Source organism: Saccostrea cucullata, unplaced genomic scaffold, assembly GCF_032062105.1.
Source record: "Saccostrea cucullata isolate Sc308-1 unplaced genomic scaffold, CSIRO_AGI_Scuc_v1 ctg4184, whole genome shotgun sequence".
Taxonomy (NCBI): domain Eukaryota; kingdom Metazoa; phylum Mollusca; class Bivalvia; order Ostreida; family Ostreidae; genus Saccostrea; species Saccostrea cuccullata.
Window position 1 is genome coordinate 20001 of NW_026931752.1, and position 13762 is coordinate 33762.

Consider the following 13762-nt stretch of genomic DNA (forward strand, 5'->3'; position numbering starts at 1 on the left):
ACAGATGTGGAAATGCAAATACATATTTTTAACAAACCGTTACAACCATATCGTAGACAGATTTTATTTAAAAGGCATTTCAACTAAAACATTGTCAAAGCATATGTGCACCTCTATAACCTCAACGTTGAGTCATATTTGAATTTAACTTACTAGTAAATATGTCAAAATCTGTTACACTTTCATACATTGATGCAAAAATACAATTTAATATATTTTAAGTTAAATTTGGTTCTAGATATCAATGTTTCCCCTTAATAGGGCAGATGAATATCCTCCAAACCTTTAATAATAATACAAATCAGTCCTCCTGAAAGAGGAAATTACTTCAACATCATACATTTGAATGTGTTATACTATCCCCCACACACTAATAGATGTAAATTCTATTTAACTTTTAGTATGTGATCATGGATTTTTTGGGGAGCATTGCGAACTGGATTGTGGAAACTGTAATCATTTAAATGATTGTCACCCAATAAACGGGACGTGTTTGAGAGGATGTTCTGCCGGATATGAAGGACAATTTTGCAATAAAAGTATTTTAATTACATTTTATACACGTACACTTGTACAAACAAATCTTATTTTATCAAAAATGTATAAAAATTTCGAAAATAAAGCTTTGCAATTACAAGATAAATTGATATTTCCGTTTTTCTTATTATGAAGCATGCATAGACGGATACTTTGGAGAAAATTGTGTGTTCAAATGTAACAAAACCTGTAAAAGATGTAACAGAACAGATGGGACTTGTGACAATGGATGCCTCCCTGGTTGGAAAGGATTGTACTGTCATGAGGGTAAAACAAATTATATTTTTCACAACTAACATTTTTTTTAAGATTCCAACCTTAATTTTAGTTAACATCTTTTAGAGCGAGTGTTTACAACTGATTCATAAGAATCAAGGCCAACTTGCAACTGTATGGCAAAGAAGATGCCTTCGGCATTTTCATCTTCTACATTCCTAAGTTATGTAGCAATTATGCGCTTTCATTTGCATATGAGGATTAAGCCTCCAAACTAGATACGGTACTCAAGAGCAGGCCTGAAGTACGATAAGCTTTTTTTAAACCTAGGCTGCTGGCAATTGAAAGTTATTGATAGAAGAGTTACTATCAGAGATATTTAAAATGTTTTGTTTATTTAAAATACTCATCAAGTGCCAATATTTTCATTTGTTATTTTTAACCAATTCCACTGAAAAATACAATGTAGACAAAATATGAAGAAATTCCACGAATTTCTGAATCAAACATAATAGTTTCATTATTTCATTTGTTGATGATTGAATGGGAAAAACAGACGTGGTAACGCAAATATATATTTTTAACAAACCGTTACAACCATTCCGTAGACAATTTTTTTTAAAAGGCATTTCAACCAAAACATTGTCAAAGCTTATATGCACCTCTACAGCCTCAACGTTGAGTCATATCATTTAAATTGAACTTACTAGTAATTATGTCCAAATTTGTTACACTTTCATACATTAATGTCTTTGAAAATACAATTTAATATATTTTAAGTTATATTTGGTTCTAGATATCTATATTTTTCCCTTAATAAGGCAGATGGATATCTTCCAAACCTAGTACAATAATACAAATCAGTCCTCCTGAGAGAGAAAATTAGTTCAACATCATATATTTGAATGTGTTATACTATCCCTCACACACTAATAGACGTAAATTATACTCAACTTTTAGTATGTGATCATGGGTATTTTGGGGAGCATTGTAAGCTGGATTGTGGAAACTGTAATCATTTGAATGATTGTCACCCAATAAACGGAACGTGTTTGAGTGGATGTTCTGCTGGATATGAAGGACAATTTTGCAATAAAAGTATTTGAATTACATTTCATACACATAAATATGTACATACAAATCTAATTTTGTCAAAAATGCTTCAAAATTTCGAAAACAAAGCTTCGAAATTACAAGATAAATTGATATTTCCGTTTTTCTTATTATGAAGCATGCATAGACGGATACTTTGGAGAAAATTGTATGTTCAAATGTAACAGTAGCTGTAAAGGATGTAACAGAACAGATGGGACTTGTGACAATGGATGCCTCCCTGGTTGGAAAGGATTGTACTGTCATGAGGGTAAAACAAATTAAACTTTTCACAACTAACATTTTTTTTAAGATTTCAACCTTAATTTTAGTCAACATCTTTAAGAGCGAGTGTTTACAACTGATTCATAAGAATCAAGGCCAACTTGCAACTGTATGGCAAAGAAGATGGCTTCAGCATTTTCATCTTCTACATTCCTAAGTTATGTAGCAATTATACGCTTTCATTTGCATATGATGATTAAGCCTCCAAAGTAGATACGGTACTCAAGAGCAGGCCTGAAGTACGATAAGCTTTTTTTTTTAAACTGGGCTGCTGGCAATTGAAAGTTATTGATAGAAGAGTTAGTATCAGAGATATTATTTTTTTTGTTAAAACACTCATCAAGTGCCCATATTTTCATTTATTATTTTTAACCAATTCCACCTAACAATACAACGTAGACAAAATATGAAGAAATTCCACGAATTTCTGAATCAAACTTAGTAGTTTTATATATTTGGTGTTGATTGAACGGGAAAAAAACAGACGTGGTAACTCAAATCTATGTTTTTAACAAACCGTTACAACCATTCCGTAGTCATTTTTTTAAAAAAACGCATTTCAAATAAAACATTCTCAAAGCTTATATGCACCTCTATTACCTCAACGCTGAGTCGTATCATTTGAATTGAATGTGAATTGAACTTACTTGTAAATATGTCAAAATTTGTCACACTTTCATACATTAATGTCTTTGAAGATACAATTTGACATATTTTAAGTTAAATTTGGTACTAGATATCAATGTTTCCCCTTAATAAGGCAGATGAATATCTTCCAAACCTTTAATAATAATACACATCAGTCCTCCTGAAAGAGAAAATTAGTTCAACATCATACATTTGAATGTGTTATACTATCCCTCACACACTAATAGATGTAAATTCTATTCAACTTTTAGTATGTGATCATGGATATTTTGGGGAGCATTGTGAGCTGGATTGTGGAAACTGTAATCATTTGAATAATTGTCACCCAATAAACGGAACGTGTTTGAGTGGATGTTCTGCTGGATATGAAGGACAATTTTGCAATAAAAGTATTTAGCTACATTTTATACACGTACACATGTACATACAAATTTTATTTTATCAAAAATGCATCAACATCTCGAAATCAAAGCTTTGCAATTACAAGATAAATTGATATTTCCGTTTCTCTTATTGTGAAGCCTGCGTAGACGGATACTTTGGAGAAAATTGTGTGTTCAAATGTAACAAAACCTGTAAAGGATGTAACAGAACAGATGGCGTTTGTGAGAATGGATGCCTCCCTGGTTGGAAAGGATTGTACTGTCATGAGGGTAAAACAAATTATATTTTTCACAACTAACATTTTTCTTTTTAGAATTCAACCTTAATTTTAATCAACATCTTTTAGAGCGAGTGTCTGCAACTGATTCATAAGAATCTAGGCCAACTTGTAACTGTATGGCAAAGAAGATGGCTTCAGCATTTTCATCTTCTACATTCCTTAGTTATGTAGAAATTATGCGCTTTCATTTGCATATGATAATTTAGCCTCGAAAATAGATACGGTACTCAAGAGCAGGCCTGAAGTACGATAAGCTTTTTTTAAAACTAGACTGATGGCAATTGAAAGTTACGTTGATGAACTGAATTTCAATGTTTGGGTTTTAAAAAAATTATGTAAGTGATATGTTAATCATTATGGAATCATCAGGAATAAAACATTTTGTGATACGCATAATATTCTCGCAGAACTTTGCAATGTTGGAGCCTTTTTTTGAAATCAATCACTGCTCCTTATTTTCTTTCTTTTTAGCTCACCTGAGCCGAATGCTCAAATGGGCTTTTCTGATCAAAATCTGTCCATTGTCTGTCGTCGTCGTTGTCGTCGTTGTTGTCGGCGTCATTGGCGTCCTTGTAAACTTTTCATATTTTCATCTTCTTCTCAGTAATCACCGGACCAGTTTCAACCTAATTTGCTACAAAGTATTCTTGTGTAATGGGGATTCAAGTTTGTTCAAATGGAGGCCAATGCCTTCTTCCAAGGGGAGAAAATTATGAATAAGTAAAAAATAATGGCATTTTTAAAAATCTTCTCTTTATGAACCACTGGGCCAGGGAAGATGAAACTCATGTGAAATTATCTTCACGTAGTGTAGATTTTAGCTTTTTTTTTCAAATTATGTCCCCTTGGGCAAAGGTGGGGTCACAATGGCCGATCAGAGTTTTACATACAGTACCGACCGGACACAACCTAACACCAGAGCGAACCCGAAGCGGACCCCGGGTTCGCTTCCCGGGTTTGCTCGGGGTCCGCCTCGGGTTTGCTTTCAGAAATTTTGAAACCGCACTGGGTGCGCTTTGGGTTCGCTCCGAGTTCGCTCGGCCGAGCTCTAGCTCCGCCAGAGCGAACCCGGCGTTCACTTTCTGGGACAGCTTTACGCATTGATTCGTGAAGCGGACCCCGCTTTAATCTCGCCGCCGGTAAGCCCCGCTCCTGGTATATTCTAATACAGTAATCGGATTTAGGATAGATCATTGTTGTTTATGCGGCGATCGATACATGTACACTGTACATGTAAACACTGACATTATAGAGAACATTAATAAATTTTCCAAAATCAACTGTACATACGACGTACACTTACATGTATAATTGATTTCCTTGAATTCTCTGATCTCGAAATTTCGATCCCGAAAAATTCAAAGTTATTTTAATAGCGGATTATCACGCGTTTATTTTTCTTTAGTTATAACGTGAAAACAAAAACAAAAGAGGGAGGAAAAGCTGTTGAACTGATTTTCAATGTATTGAATGGTGTACAAGCTAAACTGACGAAAACATCTGAACAAAAAACCTTTCAAATTTATGCGTTAATTAAGAAATAAATAACAAGTTTATAAACTTCAATGGGAATTAAAGTGGGTCGGTCACGTGATCAAATCCTATGAAGGCCTTCTCAGATTTGATCACGTACCGACCCACTTCAATTCCCATAGAAGTTTATAAACTTGTTATCTATTACTTATATCTACATTTGAGATAGACGATTAAATACTTTCAAATATAAATTATTGCACTAACCGTCCGTCGTAGATTTTTTAAAAATGACGCAAGGTGTAAATAGGCTTGAATGGCGGTTACGCTTCGAATTCAGAAGGCTAAGGATTTTATTTCTAAGGGAATGTTTTGTTAAAGGCTACTTGTGATCAGTAATAGTGAACAAACTGCTGTCTGGGAATATTTCTATTCGTGAAAATTGATAATTGATGCTAAAAAGACACAAGAAACACGTCTGAAAATCGATGATAAAAAATTGGAGGAATTTCGGTCGCTAGAAAAGGATGGATGATCCGATGGATGGAAACACTTGACACGCAGGTAGGTTAAGGTTACAACCAAATATTCTACTTGCCTATATGCTATGACGTCATAATAAGCTATATGACGTGAGATTTAGAGATAAAAATGTCTTATGATCGATATCTAAGATTGATTTGAGGTCGTAAAAATGAACCAAATTATGCAGAGGAATAATATCAACGGAATTTTGTCGTTCCTGGGCCTCTGTAGTTATCACAGGGGTTACATACCAAACCCGTGACGTCATAACTGTTGATCATGCAGTAGCAGAGTGAAAGTGAAAAGTAACGAAAATTGATGTAAACAAACACAAGAAATCGGAGGAGTTTAAAAGCATTTAGAATGAATATCATGTGTAATTCTTGTTGGAATACAGCGTATGAATAAGGTATGGTAATATAATTCTGCAATTTCTTCGTAAAATTAAAGCAGAGAGGGTGTTTACTTGCCGATCAGCCTTTCCTCTGACGTTCGTAACAAAAAAGATGCAAAAGTTCAACACTACGCCGCATACCTTGAAACTTAATTTTTGTTCCTATCTAAAGTTCTTATTCTTTTGTTTTTGGAAAGTGCTGCTAGAATCGTTATGTTTACGGGAATTGATGCATTTTTTTCAATGTTATGAACAAAATGTAAAAATTTTAGGAAGGTTTCGTTCGAAATTGTTGAATAATTATTTCTTTAAGAGGACTGTAGGATTCTAGCAGCACTTTTCATGGTACAGAGATGTTTTAACATAACTTCTGACATAAATTGGAACTAATTATCCCCGGGGTAGTGTTAAACTTTTCACTTTTTCATTAAGGCATATTTTCTACGTGGTGACGTCGTGGTGAAGAGCCTCCTGTAGTATAAGTTCCATTGAAGTCTATAGAATACACAATTATAGTAAAAGTTGTATCCTTGACTTTTCCGATTTATTAGTGTTGCATAATTATGAAAAAGTGTTAATTCGCCGAATTCTGATCCATGTGCTGCCTTAACAAACCCGCGCAGTGCCAGTTAATTTGCAATCAATTATCTAAGATCAAAAACATTTAACCCACGACATCAATAACTAAAGGCATATTCATGATGTAAACAAAACACGGTGACACAGCGAAAACTTGCATTGAACTACAACAGCGCCGAAGTGTTTGTGAGCTGTTCGTGGCGTGATTGCAATGCTTTGATATTTTCCAACAGATTTACACATTTATTGTGAGTAGAATTTGATGAAAAAATTATAGTTTATCATGAAGATTTAACCAAAAGTCTACCAAAAATAAGGATAAACGTTAGAGACTGTACAGCTGAAAAAAATGACATAAAGCTTGTAAACAAAAGCTAGTTTCTATCGGTATATTCTACATGTATACACAGATTAAATCGTTAGCCAAAAAACTGTATAAAATACTTGTTAACGTTGTAAATAAAACAATTATTATTTTACTTGCATATTTTTATACATGAAATGCAAGGAGAGCAAGTCATTTTATATATTTATGCACCGGTAGATATTATTGCGCCATGTGATTAGGTCACATATTGACGTCTGACCTCAGACAAACTTCATACAGAATTGAAGATATTTGTTCTCCGTTTGTTTATATAATAGAGAGATACCACAAATGTATATTTTATAGTTTAAAACATATTTGTTAATTCTTAAGTTTTGCTAAATCGTAGGTTAAATGTATGCCAAACACGTGTATTATTAGATTGCATCTATAAATTAACCTTTTGTACACGTGCTATATTTAAATTTCTTTCATAAAAGTTGCACATTAAAAGTCCGTAATAAATATTTCCCGGACACTTTCTATATATATATATATATATATATATATATATATATATATATATATATATATATATATATATATATATATATATATATATATATATATACATCAGATCTTTTAGTTTATCACGCTGAAAATTATGGAACAAGTATGAAAAAAAATAAAGTGACAAAAAATAATTGTTCTCCCGACCCGATAAAAATATATTAATATACCCCCCCCCCCCACTTCACACACACACACCCTCTAATGAAATTTAAAATTATCTTTTAAAAAATCTAAATGTATACATTTGTGGTATATTTCCATTATATAAACATACAGAGAGATAATATCTTCAATTCTGTATGAAGCTTATCGGAGGTCAAAGGTCAATACATGACCAAATCACACGGCGGAATAATATCTACCGTTACTTATAAATATAAAATAAAATGACTTGCTTTTCATGTATACATAAAGACGAACAAAATAAACATTTGAAATAATTGTTTTATTTACAACGTGAACAAATACTTCATACATTTTTGGCGATCGATTTATCCTGTGTACATACAGAATATACCGATAGAATCTAGACTTTGTTTACACGTTGTATGTCACTTTTGTCAATAGCACAGTCTCTAACTTTTTAGTGTATCCCTATTCTTGTTAGACCTTAAGTTAAATCTTCGAGATAGAGGCTAAAACTATTTTTTTTTCACTAAGTTCTACTCACGATAAAAATGTAAATCTATTGGAAAATATCAAAGCATTGCAATCACGCCACGAACAGCTGAGAAACACCTCGATCAGCGCTGTCGTACTTCAATGTAAACTGTCGCCAGAAAGTGTCTCCGTGTTAACACAATAAATAAACCTATAGTTACTGAAATCGTAGATTAAATGTTTTTGATCAAAATTAATACTTGATTGCAAGTTAACTGGCTCGGACAAGTGTCTCAATCCATCGGATCCATGTATTCCTTTCAGGCGACCGAAATTCCTCCAACTTTTTATCCTCAATTCTCGGACGTGTTTCCTGTGTCTATTCAGCATTAAGGACAGATGATACAAACAATTTTTTTCTTTGAAAAAGATTAAATATCATGTCACAAGTTTAGAAAAGTGGATGGTTCTTAGAATTTTTTCTCCTAAGAACTGGAATATGAAATTTATTTGGAAAATATTAGTAATATTTCAATGAAAAAACAAATATAGAAAATCACATTCAGTAAAGGTTTACAGGTGAAAATAAATTTCAGAATATGTTATCCTGGCGCTAAAAGTGTAATATTAACCTTAGAAAAATATACCAAGCCAGTTGAATTTTAAGAGGAAGATCGAAATGACAAAAAATTGGCAATATCACATAGGCTGATTTTTACCATTTAGCTTTTCCTAATAAAATTCACCTGGCTCGGTATATTTTTCTTAAGTTTATATTACACTTTTAGCGCCAAGATAACATATTCTGAAATTTATTTTCACCTGTAAACCTTTACTGAATGTGATTTGTCGATATTTGTTTTTTCATTGAAATATTGCTAATATTTTCCAAGTCTTTTTCATATTCCAGTTCTTCTGAGAAAAAATTCTAAGAACCATCCACTTTTCTAAACTTGTGACATGATATTTGATCTTTTTCAAAGAAAAAATTTGTTTGTATCATCTGTCCTTAATGATCATTTTTCACAAAAAAAATTCCCAGACAGAAATCTATTCACAATTACTGATCACAAGTAGACTTTAACAAAATATTCCCTTCGAAATAAAATTCTTAGCCTGACGAATTCGAAGCGTAACCGCCTTTCAAGCCGATTTACACCCTTCGTACTATTTTAACGGAAATCTACGGTGATTGGTTAGTGCAATATTTACATCCGAATATATTTAATTTAACATTTAATTGTCCAATTCAAATGTATATATAAGTAATAAATAACAAGTTTGTAAACTTCAATGGGAATTGAAGTGTGTCGGTACGTGATCAAATTTTCTGAGAAGGCCTTCAGCCTTCACAGGATTTGATCACGTGACCGACCAACTTCAATTCCTATTGAAGTTTATAAACTAGTTAATTATTTCTTAAATAAACACAAGAATTATCAAGAACACACACACACACCCTCACACACACACACACAGAGAGAGAGAGAATGAGAGAGAGAGAGAGAGAGAGAGATATTGTAAACTCTCAACATTAGACTAGATTTTAAATGTAAAGCCTGATGACTTTTTCTTAAATTTCTATGAGTCGTTCTCCGAATCCTGTACTCAAATTGTTTTCTATAAGCCTGCTGCACTATTTTTTTTCAAAAAAATATACAGCAAGATGTACATGTACATGTAATTTTTTCATGCCTAATTAAGAAGATCAATATTTTTCATTTGAATTTTGAACTAATTAAATGAACACGTAAATTGAGAAAATGGAAATAAAATAATCGAATAAGAAGCACGTAAATATTCTTGCACTTTTGCTTTCTTGCATTGTCAATGGCCAACCATTTTTTTCTCTCCAATTTCTGTCAGTAAAAATTGTAATACAAATTATTAGTTTCCTTTTTTATGACTGATGTATTTACCCAATTTATTTACCAATGGACTTTAAATACATTTATTTAAAAAAAAAAAAACTATAGAAAACAAATACGTAAATATTCAATATGCTATTTTGATTGGTTGACGCTCTGATTGGCTAATTGCTAATCCTGATTGACAACTCTGTAAAGAAATATCAAATGCGCGTTCGCTGTCTGGGACCGCTACTAAATTTTGGGTTCGCTCTCTGGGTCCGCTTTGGATTCGCTCGGGGTCCACTACGGGTTCGATTTGGATGCGCCCTAGCGGACCCCGAGCGAACGCGAAGCGGACCCAGAGAGCGAACCCAGGGTCCGCTCAGTGTTCGCTTTCTGTTAGGTTGTCTCCGGTCGGTTTTGTAGGAATATAATGGAAAAATCTTTCAAAATCTTCTCAAGATCCATAGGGACAGGAAAGATGAATCTCATGTTAAATCATTTTCAGGTAGTGTACATTAAAGTTTGTTCAAATCATGACCCCCGGGGGTAGGGTGGGGCCACAATGGCCGATCAAAATTTTATATGGGGATACTTTAAAAAAAATTCTTCTCAAGCACTGCTAAGCAATGATAACTGATATTTATATGGGAGTATCCTCAGGTTGTATGGATTCTAGTTTGTTCAAATCATAATCTCCAGGGATAGGCAAGGGTCACAATGGGGGTAGTGAGGGAAATAGTGGGGGGGGTAAAATTCAATGTAAATTATTACTAGTTAAGTAATACATACAAAAAAAATTAAAAATCTTTAAAAGTCTATTTCTTAAGAAATTTCTCAAGAAGATATATGCAGAGTGATATAGAGGCAAGTAGCATTAGAATTCAAGCCCCCCCCCCCCTCAGTAAACGTTTCAATTCGGATCTGATTTGTGCTTTTTCCAAGCTCAGGTGAGCGATATTGTTCCTGGGCCTCCTTTTTTTTTTCTTTTTTTTTTGTACAACTATTCCACTCTGCCTGTTTTCTTGTTTTCAATGTTTTGGAATGAACAATGAAAAAATATCCTCTTTTGTGCATTCGTCCCAGTGTTTGAATTTAAATGCGTGAAACTGGATACAAAAATTTGTCTGAATGTTTTTGAATGCAATTTGCAAGGTGTTAATGTTATATTTAGAATCAAAGTAAACTGATTTATCTATTTTAATTTTTTTTTTCGATAACTTTATCTTTGCAATATTGAAAATGAAATAAGATCAAGCTATAAAGGATATTTTTGTATGTGTACGTGTATGAAACGAACGTTTTCCTGGTTTCAGAATGTGATGAAGGATTCTTTGGCGAGAATTGTAACAAGGCTTGCGGATACTGCAAGAAATCTGCGGATTGTAGCCTAATTAATGGGACGTGTTTGAATGGATGCTCTCGGGGATATACAGGACAGTTCTGCAGCACAAGTACCGTATTCAAAAAAACACCACAGATCAAAAAAATTATTTTTATAATTATATATAAAGTTTATTATTCAATGATATATAAAAAAATGACGGTCTCAATTATTTCTGTTCTAAGTTAAATGATATTCTAATCTATGATAACAAAAATATGAACTTAGAAGTTATCAGATCATAAGCGGTGTATCCGTGTTCGTAGACGCCTACAGGTATACATTTATTTACCTTTTTTACATGTGTATGAACTAAATATACATACATGTATATTCTTAAGCATGCCCAGATGGATTTTTTGGAGAAAAATGTGTATACAAGTGTAATGATACATGTCAAGAATGTAAGAGAACAAATGGTTCCTGTGGAAATATCTGTCATCCTGGCTGGAAAGGAGAATTCTGTCATGAGGGTAATGGGTTTTTTAACTTACAAATGTTTACTTACTAGGGTTTGAATGTGATTACTTACAAACCCGATTTGTTTATCATATTTTTTTTTTTTATTTTACCTTTACCAAATATACAAATTGTGTAGTAGCAAAAGTGAAAAAAAAAAGTATAATGTCGTAAAAATGGCAAATTCACTATTTGAAAATGTACGTAACTTTTGAATAATACCATAGTTTGTGAATTGACTTGGTATGGGGCTGGCTGTAGTAAGAGCTGTGGTAAATGTATGGACGGCGAGACTTGTCATCACGTCACTGGTTCCTGTAATAATGGTTGTGATTCTGGATATCTTGGAAATAAATGCGATAAAAGTAAATAATTTTGAAATTATATTTTTAAGACTCGCTAGACTGTTTTATAGTTTAATGATATATTTCTGAGCAGTATGTCAAAAAAAAAAAAAATTTCCTCCACATCATACAGTGTTTGAATTGATTTTCTTGTAGTTTGTGATTTTGGGTTTTTTGGACCTGACTGTAAAAGTGCATGTAGTACGTTTTGTAAAGTATCACGTGACTGTAATCACGTGACTGGTGCCTGTAATTATGGCTGCAAAGCTGGGGTGCAGGGAAACGAATGTCTACTTGGTAAGTTTATTTTAAAAAATGTTTATATATACCCCGACCATAACAACAAACTTGATTACGAATTGTATCTTCCTTTTAGTCGAAGACGGCGAAAACGTCTCCCAAATGAAGTTTTATGGTATTCTGAGCGCATTTTGTGCCACCCTTCTTGTTATTGGTATTTATGTGTTCTACAAAATAACGAAAAGGTAAGAAATTAGTTTTAAATTAAACATTTCTATTATAGAATATATTAATTTAAAATTAGGCATTCTCAAAGAGAAGTTTTTTTTTTTTTTGTTTTGTTTTGTGTAGGATGAAAATTTCTAGAACATTGACTGACACATCTTATGTTGTCGACGACTCTTCCATTCCTCAAAAGGACGATGTGTCTTTGATCAAAAAGGACGATCATCCAATAGAATTACATCACATGAATCAGAACGCGTCGTTGAAATTAGAGTTATCTACTAAAAACGACACTAAGCTTTAGGAATTTTACTGAAATGAGAAATGATTTGCAAAAGAATAAATGCTGGATTAGTATGCCTTATCAATTGTCTACCAATACCACAGGAAAATTTGGCATGTGCAGTTTTGATTCATATGTTCTTTTTTCAGTCCTATTTGTTGATTTTATTTTATAATTACTCTATACTAGTTAAGGTCAAATGATTAGATTTCAATGACAATACATAACTAAGTAAACATTTAAAGAATGTTTTATTTTCTTGTAATAAAGTACTTTCAATAAATGAAAGGCAAACAAAGGGTTTAATCTTCATATTTTAAACATGCAAAAACATTCGTCCATTAAAAACAACAAAGCGGTTTATGTGTTTCTGTTCTTGTCAAAAAGTATTTAAAAACGTGAAACAAAACAAATTCGCAGAACAGAACAAATGTTTTATATCTGCTATACATTCAACCTTCAGCTAGCATTTCTTTTGAAATTCATTTTTATTATTGTTGCAAAAAAGTATGCATAATTCAAATATTCATGGGGACTCATTTAACGTGACAATGTCAATGATACAAAGAATGTGTAAAATATTCACAATCTTATTGAGACGACACAACTTAATCGTTACAACCATTACTTAATATATAAAAGAAAAAATATCTTAAAAGGAAACTACTATATATTCACAAAAACAATGGAAGATATACTAATAGTTAATAACAGCATTCCTTGAAATGAGTTTCTTCACTTGTTAAAAAAAAAACTGTAAACATATAGGGTTTGAGACAATAATTCCAATCACGAAAATAAAAATTATAAAATATTCAAATCGTTTCCTTACATTGACATAAGCCGAACTGACGATGTGTACCAGACATAAATTCCAAACAAATATAATTTTTAGGGAAAATCTTTAAGTACATATATTTCTAAGATAAACTGAGTTGATACATTTTATATCACTTTCCCAACGTAAATATTAGAAAGACTTTCTTAAGTGTAGCCAATTTGTTATGCAAACACGAGTCACTGTATTGTTACTTAATATGTCTCAGTTACATATCAAAATCATATAAGTTAATGTAAGATATAA

The 13762-nt window shown here is 32.5% G+C and overlaps 1 protein-coding gene across 1 annotated transcript in view; it reads left to right on the top strand.

Annotated features, from left to right (window-relative positions):
• Positions 1-12852, top strand: part of LOC134233448 (multiple epidermal growth factor-like domains protein 6) — a gene marked incomplete at its 5' end in the record, with an annotated part of 24098 nt that extends 11246 nt beyond the window's left edge. The window contains 12 exons of the mRNA XM_062715419.1: positions 402-539; positions 673-804; positions 1714-1851; positions 1985-2116; positions 3030-3167; positions 3300-3431; positions 11060-11197; positions 11469-11600; positions 11814-11951; positions 12087-12227; positions 12307-12415; positions 12522-12852. Of these exons, the coding sequence (XP_062571403.1) occupies positions 402-539; positions 673-804; positions 1714-1851; positions 1985-2116; positions 3030-3167; positions 3300-3431; positions 11060-11197; positions 11469-11600; positions 11814-11951; positions 12087-12227; positions 12307-12415; positions 12522-12699 (1646 nt within the window). The remainder of the gene's footprint in view (positions 1-401; positions 540-672; positions 805-1713; positions 1852-1984; positions 2117-3029; positions 3168-3299; positions 3432-11059; positions 11198-11468; positions 11601-11813; positions 11952-12086; positions 12228-12306; positions 12416-12521) is intronic.
• Between the last annotated feature and the right edge of the window lie 910 nt (positions 12853-13762).